This window comes from Entelurus aequoreus, linkage group LG21 (genome assembly GCF_033978785.1).
Source record: "Entelurus aequoreus isolate RoL-2023_Sb linkage group LG21, RoL_Eaeq_v1.1, whole genome shotgun sequence".
NCBI lineage: Eukaryota > Metazoa > Chordata > Actinopteri > Syngnathiformes > Syngnathidae > Entelurus > Entelurus aequoreus.
This window is the reverse complement of record NC_084751.1, coordinates 27092433-27109875: the sequence shown is the minus strand read 5'-3', so window position 1 is coordinate 27109875 and position 17443 is coordinate 27092433. Positions and strand designations below refer to the sequence as shown.

The following is a 17443-nucleotide window of genomic DNA, read 5'->3' as shown; positions in this document are numbered from 1 at the left end:
ATGTACCATTCCCCACGTGACTTACAGCCCTGCCAATCACCAATGACAGGCCAATCTGTCATGCAAAGGCTACAAATAACATTAGCTGGCACCTACAACTATGTACGGAAAGTATTCAGACTTCTTTAAATGTTTCACTCTTTGTTTCATTGCAACCATTTGCTGAAATCAAAAAAGTTCATTTTATTTATCATTATTGTGCACTCAGCACTACATCTTGAAAGAAATAAACAGAAATGTAGACATTTTTGCAAATTAAAAAAAAAAAAGAAAAATGTAATTATCAAGTAATGACTTTGCTCCTCATTATCAAGTAGAAGCACACTTTTGATCTAGTACAGCAATGAGTCTTCTTGGAAATGATGCAACAAGTTGCACTCTGGAAGAGGTTTTCTTCCAGGATATTTCTGCATTTGACTGCATTCATCTTTCCTTTAATTGCAATCCGTCGTCCTGTCCCTGCAGCTGAAAAATTGCTGCCTCCACCATGATTTACTGTTTTGATTGTATTGGGCAGGTGATGAGGAGTGCCTAGTTTTCTCCACAGATACCACATAGAATGTATTATTTCTCATAGTCTGGTAGTCCTTCATATGTTTTTTGGCAACTCTATGCAGGCTTTCATATGAGACACTTCTGTCGGGCCACTCTGCCATGAAGCCCCGACTGGTGGAGGGATGCAGTGATAGTTGACTTGGTAGAACATTCTCTGATTTCCTATCTGCATTCCTGGAGCTCTGCCACAGTGATCTTTGGTTTCTTCTTTACCTTTCTCACCAAGGCTCTTCTCCCACGATTGCTCAGTTTAGATCAGGGGTCTCAAACTCAATTTACCTGGGGGCCACTGGATGCAGAAACTGGGTGAGGCTGGACCGCAAGAAAAGATTTCTTAAAAATAATCTAACATGCACTTTTTAATGAATTCACCTTCTTTGAATGGCTTTCCCGCCCTAGCAACCATCTCACTCACCATGTAGCTAGCTTTGACTGCTGCATCGCTCCTTTCGCTTGCTTTCTTGACGAAATCTTGTTGCCTCAGTAGACTGGTTTTAAAATTTGCAACCCGGTTCACTCTCTCATCTCCCTGGTATTTTACCTATACTTAAAATACTTTTACTAAACTCTTAACACAGACTTACACCTACAAAACACAATTGGCCAAATAGATCATTTTCTTCTCAAAAGCACATTTTGTTAACTATATACTAACTCTTCATTTCAAAATAGAAGACATCTTTCTCTGCACACATTAACTTTACCAAAACACTGGACATCTGACTCAAAATGAAATTATTCTTTCAAAGAATAACTCTTGTTTTCACTTCACAAGGAACATGCAGCCAATCAAAGTACACCAGGTTTCAAAATACTGGCTATTGTGGACATTACAAAAACTGCATAGACTTTTATGTTTCAGTTTTACAGGTATTTGCATGCAAAACATGCAATCCACAGTTTTTTACGCCTAATTTTTTTGTTGGGAACTGTATATCCACATGTAATGTTCACATTCAAAAGCATTCCAGTAAAAAGCGAATCAGTTTTTTTTTCTTTACTCTTTACTACAGGAGGTATAGTAGAAATACTGTTTACAGTATGATACAACAGAAAACGTTTTACAGTATTGTTTACAGTAAAGTTAACAAAATATCCATGAACAAAAAAGCAACAGCAAAAAGCCCAGTAAAAAGGGAGAACTAAAAAAAAGCCCAAAATTCCTTTACAGTATCTAATCCCTGCGATCTTCAGGGTTAGGCGACAAGTTTTCATCCACATCGCATCTCATGTTACAGTATTATCAGCTGGGATATATTGTTTTAGAACTGATATTACTGTATTACAGAAGCAGAGGTTTTTATACTGTATCTAAGGTTTGGAATATTGTGTTTGCAATTGTGGGATGTTGTGTGTTAACATTTGTAAATAATACAAATACAATCCATAATTTTGTTTGGAGGTATAGCTTGTCTGTTAAGAAAATGTAAGCATTATATAAATGTGTTCACTGACTGCATATTGTGTGAAAACAACATGAAATGTGTGAATGGTATGGCCACAAAGGACCGATGTTGTGCTAATCGTGTTTAGAGTTTTGAAAATGTGACTACTGTTTAGAAAAACGCTTGTTAGCGACTGAAAAAAACTGTAATGGTAAATGGGTTATACAAACCCCGTTTCCATATGAGTTGGGAAATTGTGTAAGATGTAAATATAAACGGAGTACAATGATTTGCAAATCTTTTTCAACCCATATTCAGTTGAATATGCTACAAAGACAACATATTTGATGTTCAAACTGATAAACATTTGTTTTGTGTGCAAATAATCATTAACTTTAGAATTTGATGCCAGCAACACGTGACAAAGAAGTTGGGAAAGGTGGCAAAAAATACTGATAAAGTTGAGGAATGCTCATCAAACACTTATTTGGAACATCCCACAGGTGAACAGGCAAATTGGGAACAGGTGGGTGCCATGATTGGGTATAAAAGTAGATTCCATGAAATGCTCAGTCATTCACAAACAAGGATGGGGCGAGGGTCACCACTTTGTCAACAAATGTGTGAGCAAATTGTTGAACAGTTTAAGAAAAACCTTTCTCAACCAGCTATTGCAAGGAATTTAGGGATTTCACCATCTACGGTCCGTAATATCATCAAAGGGTTCAGAGAATCTGGGGAAATCACTGCACGTAAGCAGCTAAGCCCGTGACCTTCGATCCCTCAGGCTGTACTGCATCAACAAGTGACATCAGTGTGTAAAGGATATCACCACATGGGCTCAGGAACACTTCAGAAACCCACGGTCAGTAACTACAGCTGATCGCTACATCTGTAAGTGCAAGTTAAAACTCTCTTATGCAAGGCGAAAACCGTTTATCAACAACACCCAGAAACGCCGGCGGCTTTGCTGGGCCTGAGCTCATCTAAGATGGACTGGTACAAAGTGGAAAAGTGTTCTGTGGTCTGACGAGTCCACATTTCAAATTGTTTTTGGAAATTGGATTGTTCAAGGTGAATTACGCATGGGTAATAACACACACATATATATATATATATATATATATATATATATATATATATATATATATATATATATATATATATATATATATATATATATATATATATATATATATATATATATATATATATATATGTGTGTGTGTGTGTGTGTATGTGTGTGTTATTACCCATGCGTAATTCACCTTGAGCAATCCAATTAAACACAACAATTTGAAGTGGTCCAAAAAGTCAAAGACAGCAATGCAGTGTTTCAGGAATCATTGGTGTTGCTATGCATTTGCAAACCACACACTTTACTCTTTGGTAGAGGTCTGCACTCTTGTCTTTTTAGTTGTTTTAGTGCTGTGCTGTTCTGTTTGCCTCTTATTTCACTAACCAAGCTGTAGGTGAGGCCACTTTAGCTTGTCAGTCAAAAAGCCCCACCCCCATTTTTCAGAGCGAGTGACTTTATTCAGCAAACACTTGCATGTATTTGGCTGCCAATTTGCTCGCAGTATTGAGCTGGCATCATTTTAGTTTTTCATCCTGTTTCTCCTAACATGAAAATATTACCCATCACGAAAATGTAGAAATGTAATTCTAATTTTAGCAAAAAATATATAGAATAAAAAGGCATACATTATTCAATGCCCTTGTTTTTTTATTCATACTTCATTTGAAATACAGGCTGAACAGAAATTCAAGATTAGTAATAACTTAGTACTAGAGCATAGCCATAATTTTGTGTAATCAAAGCATGGCTACTGTAAATAGGCGGTCCTAAACCAGAGTAAGTTATTGACTTCTCTTTAAAACTCCTGTGTTTCTTGTCATTTTACAACACAACTTTTTGTAAAGGTTAGTTGAAGGTAGATTAGTCATCCTGACAATAACAGTCTTACCAAAACACAAGATGGACACGCTGTTGATGACGCCATCTTTAACAGCACCTTAGTTCTCGTCCTTTTGCTTCATGTGAAATGTTATCTTCTCTCCATGTAATTCAGGATGGACTTGTGGAAGACGGACAGGAAGAAATTGGCATCCTCGATGGTTATGCACATGGGTGGTTTAATGCGGAAGGTCTAAAAAATAAGCAAACATAGCGCAATAGATTAGGACCATCCTGTTAATGGTCAAGTTGGTAACAGGTAAATAAAAGGGGACCTATAATGATAATAATTGTGTCAATGCTGAGAAGCATCCGGAAAGTATTCAGTCACTTTTTCTAAACTTTATTATGTTACAAATACAGCCTTATTCCAAAATGGGGAAAAAAATTCATTTTTGTCCTTAAGATTCTATGACAATGTCAAAATGTTCTGGGAAAAAATTACAAATTACAAAAATTACAAATTTATTAAAAATAAAAATCACAAGTATTCACAGCTTTTGCTCAATACTTTGTTGATTCACCTTTAGCAGCAATTACAGCCTCAAGTTTTTTTTTATACGATGACACAAGCTTGGCACACCTATCTTTGGGGAGTTATGCCCATTCCTCTTTGCAGCACCTCTCAAGCTCCATCAGGTTGGATGGGAAGCGTTGGTTTCCATCCATGATGTCTTTGTACATTGCTGCATTCATCTTAGTCTAGTCAGGGAGGTGACCAAGAACCCGATGGTCACTCTGTCAGACCTACAGCATTCCTCTGTGGAGAGAAGAACCTTCTAGAAGGACAACCATCTCTGCAGATATCCACCAATCAGGCCTGTATGGTATATTGTCCAGACGGAAGCCATTATTTAGTAAAAAGTTTGCCAACAAGCACCTGAAAGACTGTCATACCATGAGAAACAAAATTCTATGGTCTGATGAGACAAAGATTGAACTCTTTGGTGTGAATGCCAGGCATCATGTTTGGAGGAAATCAGGCACCGCTCATCACCAGGGCAATATCATCCCTGCAGTGAAGTATGGTGGTGGCAGCATCATGCTGTGGGGATGTTTTTCAGCGGCAGGAACTGGGAGACTAGTCAAGATAAAGGGAAAGATGAATGCAGAAAGACATCCTGGATGAAAACCTGCTCCAGCGCGCTCTTGAACTCAGGCTGAGGCGACAATTTATCTTTCAGCAGGACAACAAGTCTAAGGACACAGCGAATATATCAAAGGAATGGCTTCAGGACAACTATGTAAATGTCCTTCAGTGTCCCAGCCAGAGCTAAGACTTGAATCCCATTGAACATCTCCGGAGAGATCTGAAAATAGCTGCACTGATGCTTCCCATCCAACCTGATGGAGTTTGAGAGGTGCTGCAAGAAGGAATGGGCGAACTGCCCAAAGATGGATGTGCCAAGCTTGTGATATCATATTCAAAATGACTTGAGGCTGTAATTGCTGCCACAGGTGCATCAACAAAGTATTGAGCAAAGGCTGTTGAAAACCGATTTCTTAGTTTTGTTTACGTTTAATACATTTGCAAAAAAGCTCTAAATTGTGTTTTCACTATTTAATTATAGGTTATTGTGTGTAATATATATATATATATATATATATATATATATATATATATATATATATATATATATATATATATATATATATATATATATATATATATATATATATATATATATATATATATATATATATATATATATATATATACACACACATATACATATATACATATATATATAATATATATATATATATATATGTATATATATATATATATATATATATATACATATATATATATATATATATATATATATATATATATATATATATATATATATATATATATATACTACCGTTCAAAAGTTTGGGGTCACCCAAACAATTTTGTGGAATAGCCTTCATTTCTAAGAACAAGAATAGACTGTCGAGTTTCAGATGAAAGTTCTCTTTTTCTGGCCATTTTGAGCGTTTAATTGACCCCACAAATGTGATGCTCCAGAAACTCAATCTGCTCAAAGGAAGGTCAGTTTTGTAGTTCTGTAACGAGCTAAATTGTTTTCAGATGTGTGAACATGATTGCACAAGGGTTTTCTAATCATCAATTAGCCTTCTGAGCCAATGAGCAAACACATTGTACCATTAGAACACTGGAGTGATAGTTCCTGGAAATGGGCCTCGATACACCTATGTAGATATTGCACCAAAAACCAGACATTTGCAGCTAGAATAGTCATTTACCACATTAGCAATGTGTAGAGTGTATTTCTTTAAAGTTAAGACTAGTTTAAAGTTATCTTCATTAAAAAGTACAGTGCTTTTCCCTAAAAAATAAGGACATTTCAATGTGACCCCAAACTTTTGAGCGGTAGTGTGTATATATATATATATATATATATTTACATATATAACATATATATATACATACATATATATATACATACATATATATATATATATATATACATATATATATATATACATACATATATATATATATACATACATATATATATATATATACACATATATATATATATATATATATATACACATACATATATATATATATGCATGCATGGGGGGCCTTGCATGGCAGCTCCCAACCTCAGTGTGTGAATGGGTGAATGTATGTAAAGAATGACAATTGATTGAAAGATTATTTGATGAACAATTCGAGTAAAAAAGTGTGACAACAAACTGTGTTCTTTCCTATCATACATTTGTTTACTCAAATGGACAATTGTGCACCTAATTCTTGCTTTTAAAAAAAAATGACGATCAAATCATTTGACATATGCATCAATGAGATCCTTCTAGAGTCTGCTGTAGTTCTGGCCCTTACTCAACCCAAATAAACCATCTTAATCACAGTTAAGTACCTGTCCATATATCCCACCCTTTCCAACGAGAACGCCCATGTCCTTGATGTCTTCAAAGAGATGACTAATGTCCTGAGTCGATAGAGGGGCTCTGCTAGCCTGTGGTGGTTACAGGAGAGGAATGGAACATTATATTGAGCAAGAGTTGAGAATAAAGTACATGGTTAAATGTGTTTGGCAGTTACCATGGTGACACATGTAGCTACCTATAAAAGCACTTATCCACTGCCTGTAAAATTGATTTATTTCTTACTTTAGTACTAAAGCCAACATTGGAAAAAAGACATGATTAGATGATAGATTGTTATTTATTACTTTTATATGGCAGCATTATAAACACTTTTACCTTGTCTTGGACCATTTCAACGCCGATCTGCAGGCCTTTGCCTCGGACGTCACCGATGACCTCATACTTGTCTCTGAGTTTGGCAAGTTCCACCATAAGATACGTGCCGACTTTCAGACTGTTTTGCTGCATGCCTTCTTCTTTGATTGTCTAAAAGATGGTCATACAAATGTGTCGAGACAATATTAGTTGAAGACACCTCGATCAGGGATTGGACTTCAAACCTTGGTTTGCCGCCAAATCTCACCTAGAAATTAGAATCATTGAAGATTTTAAATTACTAATCTGTTTAATTTGCAGGACAGAAATGTCAGTTTTCCATTTAAGTAAAGGTTCTTGCACCGTTTAACCAGCTCTATTTCAAAAGTAATGATTTGGCACCGGTATCGGTTAAGATGGGAAAAAAACAAAACAAAAACATCCGTAGAGCTAAGGCACAACAGCAGTTAACGTTAGCATTTGTGTTTATTGACGTTTTGGCAAAGACACATTTTCATGTCAACAATATGATTTTTTTCTTTGTGTTGCACCAATATTGTAGCCTCATTTCATATTGAGCTGTGAGAGAGAGAGAGGTATTCTTACATCAAGGACGGATGAAGCAATGGAACAAGCCACTGGATTCCCTCCAAAGGTGTTGAAGTGAACACCCCCTTTTGATAAACAGTCTGCTATCTCTGCAAGTAAGTCCAAACATTGTATTATTGATAATGCATACAGAACATGTGTTAGCATCAAGGATACATTGTAGATAAAGCGCTATACAAGGTGTGTCTAAAAATGGTTGAAATCCGAACGACCAGTTTCCTTTTCAAAGTAATCCCAGTTTTATCATATAACACAATACTATAGATCAGGGGCCGGCAACCTTCAGCATCAAAACAGCAATTCCTGGCCGTTTCCACCGAATCCAAACCCACTTGGGGCCACAAAACCAATTTTGAATCATGCTACATATACAGTTTCTTTTGACGTATTGTTACATTCTGTTTTCGTCTTGTTTTTGTACTTTTCAAGTTGTCTTGTTCGATCCCTAAGTGACAAGCCACACCAATTGGCCAATACAAGGCTTCAGATGTTTCTACATTTACAATAATGTAGAAACATTTACATTGTTGGAAATGTAAATGTTTCCAACAATGTAAATGTTGGAAACATTTACATGTTTCCAACATGTAAATGTTTTTTTACAACATGTAAATGTGTCACGACTTCGTCCTGGGCGTGGATTGTTTTCCCGAGGTGCAAAGCAACTTGACTGGACACGACGTGCAGGTGAGGACATGTTTAATATTTAAACTCAAAAGGCTCAAAAGGGTATAAACAAAAAGCGCTCACAGCGGAGGTAAAAAACTTGACTAGGAAAACAAAACGCGCGCACAATGGCGGAGAACTATAAACATTAAACAAAAACTTACTTGACAAGGAACTGTGAACATAGCATGAAGAAGCGTGATCATAAAGGGTGCAGAGCATAAATGTGATGTCGACAGGCAGACTAACAGAAAACAATGGACTTAAATAATAGACATGATTGGTGAAAACAGGTGCGTGACTCGAAACAGGTGCGTGACTGGACAGGTGAAAACTAATGAGTTGCTATGGAAACGAACAAACAAGGAAGTGCAACCAGGAACTAAAAAGAGTCCAAAAAACAAACACATGGCCAAAACAAAAACATGAACAGACATGACAGAACCCCCCCCTTACGGACAGATCCCAGATGTCCAAAAAACAAAAAACAGGATCAAGAGTCATGGGAGGGCGGGAGGGGGACATGGCGGTGGGTCGCCAGGCCAAGTGGCCCCGAATCCACCGAGGCATAGTCATGTGGCGGCGGCGAGTGGAACGCAGCCGCCACAGGCGAGGTGGGCGACCCGGGAAGGGCCACATGCGTGGCCGACGATGAGGTGGGCGCACTTGGCGTGGCGGACGACCAGGTAGTGGCCACCTCCGTGGCAGACGAGGAGGCAGGCGCGTCGTCGTCATTGCAGGCGTGGAAGCCGCAGATGACGCAGGTGCGGGTGCAGCAGATGAAGCAGGCAGCGAAGCTTGGCGTGGCGCGTCGGGCGGCGAAGCTTGGTCTTGGCCGCTTAGAGGGTCTTGGCAGCTTGGAGGGTCTTGGCATGGCGGTGCTTGGTCTTGGCTTGGGGGGTCTTGGTCTTGGTCTTGGCATCGGGGGTCTTGGTCTTGGTCTTGGCGTGGGGGGTCTTGGTCTCGGCGTGGAGCTGTGACTGGTGGCACTTGTTGTGGAGCTGCGACTGGCGGCACTTGTCGTGGAGCTGCGACTGGCGGCACTTGTCGTGGAGCTGCGACTGGCGGCACTTGGCGTCGTGGAGCTGCGACTGGCGGCACTTGGCGTCGTGGAGCTGCGACTGGCGGCACTTGGCGTCGTGGAGCTGCGGCTGGCGGCACTTGGCGTCGTGAAGCTGCGACTGGCGGCACTTGGCGTCGTGAAGCTGCGACTGGCGGCACTTGGCGTCGTGAAGCTGCGACTGGCGGCACTTGGCGTCGTGAAGCTGCGACTGGTGGCACTTGGCGGCGTGGAGCAGGTAACTGAGCTTGGCGTGGTGCTACTACTGGCGGCACTTGGCGGCGTGGAGCTGCGACTGGTGGCGCTTGGCGTGGAGCTGCGACTGGTGGCGCTTGGCGTGGAGCTGCGACTGGTGGCGCTTGGCGTGGAGCTGGGCCCGTTGATCGCCTTGGAGCAGGGCGTGGAGCAGGTGGAGGTGGCCTAGCTGGGGGTTGTGGCTTGGCAGGCCGAAAGACCGGTGGTGGTGGCCGAATCGGAGGTTGCGGCTTAGCAGGCCGAAAGACTGGTGGTGGTGGTCGTGCTGGAGGCTGTGGCTTAGCGTGACGAAAGACTGGTGGTGGTGGTCGTGCTGGAGGCTGTGGCTTGGCGTGACGAAGCTGAGCCACCCCACCTGAACAATTCCCAGCCCTAGCCCCCCCCCTCAAGGAGTGGATACCAGACGCGCTCCCCGCTGTCTGGAACCGTTTTTTGGGGTGGGTGGAGGGAGGTCAGGAGGGGGGTAAAATCCTCCCCTATAAATTGTCCAAAATGTCTCTCTTTTTGTACCTGGGATTGAGTGGGTGAAAAAAATGTTTTTTGTGACTTGGGCGTGGCTTGAGTCCTGGGGGGCGGGGCATGAAAACTGGGTGACTGTGATTGACAGGATCTGATTTCTAAAAACATGTCATGGTAATATTCAATCATGGATTTAGAGTCTTTGGTTGGAGGCGGGTGATCAAAAGTAAAAGAGTTGAAAAAAAAATCCTGGTCTGTGATGTCATCCTGGGGAAGCCAGGCAGGCTGCGGCCCATTTCCGCCCGGAGGAGGAGGAGCTTGCGGGAGCGCAGCGTGCTGTCCGCTCACCTTCCCTGACGTCCTCGGTCTGGAGCGGCGCTTCCGGGACTGCGGTGACGCAGCGCCATCTTCGGACCAAATGGAGCTAATCGGAATTAGCTTGCCATTTGGCCCCCACATCAAATCTCGGTCCCCCATGGCACCTAGCGCTTCCCACCTTCCTTCCTCCATCCGCCAAGTTGCTTGCGGAAAAACGGATTGCTGTCGACATCTGTCACGACTTGGTCCTAGGCGTGGATTGTTTTCCCGAGGTGCAAAGCAACTTGACTGGACACGACGTGCAGGTGAGGACATGTTTAATATTTAAACTCAAAAGGCTCAAAAGGGTATAAACAAAAAGCGCTCACAGAGGAGGTAAAAAACTTGACTAGGAAAACAAAAGGCGCGCACAATGGCGGAGAACTATGAACATTAAACAAAAACTTACTTGACAAGGAACTGTGAACATGGCATGAAGAAGCGTGATCATAAAGGGTGCAGAGCATAAATGTGATGTCGACAGGCAGACTAACAGAAAACAATGGACTTAAATAATAGACATGATTGGTGAAAACAGGTGCGTGACTCGAAACAGGTGCGTGACAGGACAGGTGAAAACTAATGAGTTGCTATTGAAACGAACAAACAAGGAAGTGCAACCAGGAACTAAAAAGAGTCCAAAAAACAAACACATGGCCAAAACAAAAACATGAACAGACATGACAAAATGCTTGTTTACAAAGCCATGTTGGTAAACAAACATGGCTTTGTTTACAAACAAAGCATTGTAAACAAGCATGGCTTTGTTTACAAACGAAGTCATGCTGATAGGCTTTGTTTGTAAACACATCGTTGTTGATCATTCATCCCAGTGATAATCATAATACCGACGAGGTGTGCGATTGTCGACTGCCACAATCGAAGCGAAATATGTGAATATGTGTTATATGTGTTGTTTATGTTGTACGATTGCACCAAGAAAAAATCCTAGTTTGTGAACCCGTTCTCAAACAATGGCAATAAAACTATTCTGATTCTGATTCTGAAATGGATGAAATTAGCTTTTATCGCATTCCTAAGCGTATTTCTGGACAACCGATCAGATGTGACGTGCTATTAACAACTTTGTGTTTGTTTGGATCATTTTATTTCAGGTAATTAAGAACATTTTGTAAGTAGAAATGTATCTTAAATTAATGACAGCCCCACTTTGCATTAACTTTATGTGCTTGGTCAAAGAACTTTGATAGTAGTTGTGTCGATAACGGAAACTGTACTCAATTCTCTCATAGCCGCCACATGAAACAAAACTGAAGCGACGTGAGAATAACATTCTCCCAATCCTGCCTTACAGTTGCAGTGTGCTGAGATGGCCTTAGATTGGTTATCCGTGATTATCCAGGGTGTCAAACTTGGGTCGGATCATTTCTGCGAGTGCATACTTTAGCCTTGACAACACTATGTCCACTGCAAGGTGTTGTGTATGTGCAGCACAATAACCACACAGTGTTGTCTCCTTAACACCCTTTTTCAACTTCCTCATATTACGACAACCGTCTTACTTGATGACCCAACCTTAAAGGGACAGTAACCTATTATCTTAACTAACACACATGTTATGAACATCAAATTTTTTACCCTCTTTAGGTATAAACAAACCTCGCCCCTTCTTTTTACAATTACATAGTCCCCATGCCAGGCCGGTGGGCCCCTTTGCTCGCTGAGGGTGCCCTGGGCAGTTATTCACCACAGGTGGCGCGAGGCTCTCTCTAGGCCCAGCTGGCCATATAAGAACTGCCGCTGGGGTCGGGACTGGTGCACGACCCACAACAGCTGGAATCTGCTGTAATCAATTTGCATGTCATCGGGACCCATCTTCCAACTGGTAAGTTGCGGAGCACAGCCGCCGAGCCACTCCGTGTGGCTCCGAGCAGTAAGTTGCCAGCTTGTTCCAGCAGTTGCAATACCTGACCCGCACCCAGTCCCCCACCGCCAGACAACAGGACTCTGTGAAAAATCGAATTGGCCCTTCATCTTGACTTGTGATCCCCGTACCTGCCTGTGGTGTTGGCTCCTTCTGCGCTTGGGCTGCCCCAGCCCCCAAACAGTCCTGCGGTTGCCTCAGTTCTCGTCCAATCATGAGCAGCGCCAGCGACTCCCCTGTAGTGGTGTGCTTGGATGCTCAGATGGTCAAAAGGGTTTGGTTTAGCGCTCTGCCTAATGTCTGCCCCTCCTCCAAACAGGCCCAAATTTCATTCTTCAACTTTTTTAATAGCCTTTTTTTTTTTTGCTCTCAGGAAGTACCCCGCCTACCACCCGAATGCAGCTGAGATAGGCTCCAGTGATCCCCGCGACCCCGAAAGGGACAAGCGGTAGAAAATGGATGGATGGAAGGATGAAAAACGGCTATTTTATTGTGCTTGATGGAGCACTTTGCCAGAAACTCTGCAAACTCGGCTGAAATGAATTGGGGACCATTGTCCATTGTGATGGCCTGAGGTAACAACCAAAAAAAAACAACCAAAAAGCCTGTACAGGCGGTCAGTAATGGTGGGCGTCGTGGTGGAGCTCACCTCAAACACCTCAGGCCACTTGGACAGGCATGTGATTTTTCCGTCTAAAGTCGGAATTCCGTCTTTTTTAATCTCTGGAAAAAAAAAAAAATTATCTCCCGTTTTTTTTCCGACCCTAAATCAAGATTCGAGACGTAGTTTGTATTACGCCGTAGTTGATTGGTCGATATGTTCCTTGTGACCAATCAGGACATCTGTTATGAATGATGACGTTAACGTCATCATTCATAATGGTTATTACCGCCATTTTCCATATGTAAACGATGTCGATTCTCGAGAGAAAGGACGTTTTATGAGTAAAAGAAATTGATAAACATGTCAAAAATAAGTTTCGATGGGACTGGATGGAAAGGGAAATCACTGATACTGTTGGGAAGAAGGAAGTTACGACTTTGTTCGGTGATTTTATTTCTGAAAATCGATCGTCCCAGAAAGGTTTTGTGCACGTGGTGTCATGATAATATTGACTATGGATCACGAGGTTTCAAAGCTTTGGAAGTACATGCGAAACGCCAAAAACATATGAAACAACTTGAAGCAAGAAAAACGAACTTTTCACTAGCTGGTACTTTTGGATGTCAACCGAAAGTGAGCAAACCTTACGGACTTCATCCTTTGTTTACATCGACAACTGCCGTAGACATCGAGAGGAAAGATCCACCCAAACAACCCACTTCAGTTGCAGACAGGGTTGTTAATATTGACGTAAGCTAAAAAATATTTGCTTGCGAAATACGCATGTTTGTTTTAAATATTAACCAATTATTGCTTTGCGAAATATAAATGGGTTTTTCTAAAAATAAAAAGCCACGCGAAAATATATTATGAAATTACAGAAATTCAAAGAGTCGCATTATTGATTCCAGTTAACAATTTATTTGAAATAAATTTGCATATAATACTATTTTGTAATATTAAGTTCTTATGTAGTCTCTTGAAACTATTGTCAGTGGTGTAACAATCTTGAAAGTAAATATTTTCACACTTGTTTCATGCAATATGTCAGTGTCCTCACATTATTATTATTTCCTATTTTCAAATATGAGTGAACAATACTAAACATGTTTAATTATTTTCATAAATTTATATCCTATTTTGGCGAAAAGAATGAAATGTTTACATTTGGTATTTTGTTATAAGGAAAGGAAAATGCAGGCTGCTCAGAAATTTGCAAGGAAAGCTCATGTGTGAAGTGAACTGAAGTAATGTAATACTGTAAATAAACTGTAGATAACACTGATCAATGTGACACCTGTGGATGTGAAATGAACACAAGATGTAAATATTAGTGACTAAATACTGTTGGGACTGAACCATATACAGTGATTCATTAGGATAATTGGGTTATGTATGTTCTATTAATGATGTTTTCATGTCTTTAAACACTAAAATATTTTCTTCAAATGGTGCTGTCTTTGTTAATTTTAGCATGTTAAATTGGTGAAAAACCAGGAGCTTCGGGGGGCGTTGCCCCCCTTGTCCCCCTACCAGGACCTGGCTGGGGGCCTTCGTCCCCCAGACCCCCGGAAATTTTTTCAGTCTTTTTCATTGTGGTCAAATCACATGCCTGCTTGGAGTGCAAGTCATGTATGACCAGTAAGAACCGGACGTGCGCTGGTGCGCCATGAAGTTCGCCACAGAGGTTGATTAGAGGGGCGCGGTGGCAGGTTGACTCGTTTTATCACTCAGAAGGCAGCAGGTGCAGTTACGTACCACCCCCACTTCAACGGCGATGTGGGGCCGCCACACGGTATCCCGGCAACGCTGCTTTGTTTTTACGACCCCCAGGTGTCCCTTGTGTCATGCGAAGTACACCGTCCCTCAAAGCCTCTGATATAATGGCACGTTGTGCCCAGGCCAAGCATACCGACCCCCAACAGGACAGCTCATCACGCACTAATATGGTAGTAGGTTGTCATCCACCTTGACTGGTCAGACCTCCCGGACATAAGTGCAAATGGTTGTGAGAACCTCATCATCATGAGGCCTACTGCAGCTGTACCAAGGAGACCACGGCATTCAGAGGCCTGTGCATGACCTGGACCCAGTCCTCTTTTTCCTCTGATGAGCTGCTGCTGTTTGAGGTCAGCAACCAGATTGGAACGTCCCGGTAGGAATTTAAATTTGAAGTTGTATTGATTTAGGTGATCAGCCCAAGATGATGATCTTGGGATGATCATCTCAACAGCCTTATGGGCCTGTGCCCTGCTCCTTGGGTGGCCAATAATTACGTCAGTGCTTGATGATCTGTGCGGATGGTAAAGGCCCTTCCATACAGGTACAAACACAGACTACTTCTGTTCTCCCGGGATAAGAGCTCTTGAGGCGAAAACAACAGGGCACTCCGCTCTGTCAAAAGTTTGGCAGAGCACCGCACCCAGAGCAAGGCCGGAACTGCGCAGGTGACCAGGGTGGGCGCAGACATGCTGAAGTGTGACAAACTATGCGGAGACGTGATCTGCCGCTTACTGATGTGCACTGATTCACTGAAGGCCGGGTCCCACTCCCACACGGTGTCCTTCTTGAGCAGGCAGCGGTCCGGCAGTGCCAAGATAGCTTCAGTGTGTAACACGATTGGAGTGATGCCATCTCCGGAGAGCTTGAAACCCAGGAACTCCACCTCCTCTAAACCATTCACACATTTCTCGCCATTAAGCATTACTCCATGCTGTTTGAAACGCTGGAACACCTGCTCCAGGCGAACGTCATACAGCGCAACTAAGGGCACATACACCACCACGTCATCGAGGTAGATGGAGACCCCTTGAATACCCGCTAGGAAAAGGGACAAAACTTTCTGAAAGCAGCTTGGAGCTAAAACAATACAAAAGCCTTGCGTATGTATCTGAAGACCACGATGTGCGACACAAATGAGGTGAGGTTCATGCTCTCTGGCGCCATAGGGACCTGAAGGTAGCCGTGTCGTAAGTCCATTTTACTGAAGATGGCGGAGACATGAAAGTAACTTGCCAATTCCTCCGCCGTGGGCAGGGGGTACTGTAATGTTCTTGCATTTGGGACTGCAGAAATAATGACAGTTGATTCCTTGAACTCGTAACTTTTAATACTCACGCATCGGCGGCATATCATAACTGGCATACAGACATAGTCAAGTAGAAACCACCGCTCCGTGCTTCCTGTCTCGCAACGGGACTTCAAAATAAAATACCTTACGTTCGGGTGAACATCACATTTGCCCTTTTTTTCTTTTTTTTTTTTAAACAAAAGAAGCGTGCCTTTAGCTTTTATCAAATGGCACTCATATGCAAATACGACAGCCTGTATTCAAAGAAAATGTCATCTGTGAACATTAAAGTTATTTTTACTGAACATTGTGCTTACTTGAAAAAATAGTAAATGTAAATAGGCTGAACGAATCTGGCGGAATACAAAACTTCATATTCACCATGACATCTATAAAGAGAGCCTCCAGGCCTACAATTTAGTCTTAAAAAGTGCTAGAGAAACATTCTTCTCCAATATCATAAACAGCAACACAAATAAGGCCAAAACCCTATTCACAATCGTTGACAGACTGACTAAACCCCCAACACAAATACCAGCCGAACTCCATTCCACGCAGAAATGCAATGACTTTGCATTCTTTTATACTGATAAAATTGAAGGCATCAGACGCACCATCAATATCTCAAGTAAAAAAGTTGGATCACCACCCCATTTAGGCAAAAGTAACACAGCAATGATGGCAAGCTTTAATGCCATAGACTCTAAAACTCTAGTGGAAACGGTGACAGCTCTAAAGTCATCCACCTGCTGCCTTGATGTTTTACCTACCAACTTCTTTAAGAATGTTTTTGACTGCCTATCAACAGACATCTTGCAAATAGTTAATAATTCTATTAAATCAGGCAATTTCCCGAAGGCTTTCAAAACTGCAGTCATTAAACCTCTTCTAAAAAAGCAGAGCCTAGATGCCTCTGTTATCAACAACTACAGACCAATTTCAAATCTACCATTCATAAGTAAAATAATTGAGAAAGTTGTCCTCCAACAACTAAATCACTTCTTGGCTTCTACTGGCTGCCACAACAACTTCCAGTCAGGATTTCGACCTCTTCATAGCACAGAGACGGCCCTTCTTAAAGTTATAAATGACATCCGTCTAAACACAGACTCTGGCAAAACTTCAGTATTAATGCTTTTGGACCTCAGTGCTGCATTTGACACTGTCGACCACTCAATACTTTTGGACAGGTTGGAAAACTGGGTGGGGATCTCAGGCACAGTTTTAAGCTGGTTCAAGTCATATCTACAAGATAGGAACTATTTTGTTTCCATTGGTGACTTTGTATCAGAACCAACCAACGTAACGTGTGGAGTCCCCCAAGGTTCAATCTTGGGGCCGACTTTATTTAACATCTATATG

At 41.6% G+C, this 17443-nt stretch overlaps 1 protein-coding gene across 1 annotated transcript in view; it reads right to left on the bottom strand.

Annotated features, from left to right (window-relative positions):
• Positions 1-3244: 3244 nt before the first annotated feature.
• The window catches only part of agxt2 (alanine--glyoxylate aminotransferase 2), an 80208-nt gene continuing 66009 nt past the window's right edge, over positions 3245-17443 (bottom strand). The window contains exons 11-14 of the mRNA XM_062031995.1: positions 7723-7814; positions 7138-7287; positions 6792-6890; positions 3245-4090 (exon numbers count right to left, since the gene is read on the bottom strand). Coding sequence (XP_061887979.1) covers positions 3989-4090; positions 6792-6890; positions 7138-7287; positions 7723-7814 — 443 coding nt within the window. The 3' untranslated portion in view covers positions 3245-3988. The remainder of the gene's footprint in view (positions 4091-6791; positions 6891-7137; positions 7288-7722; positions 7815-17443) is intronic.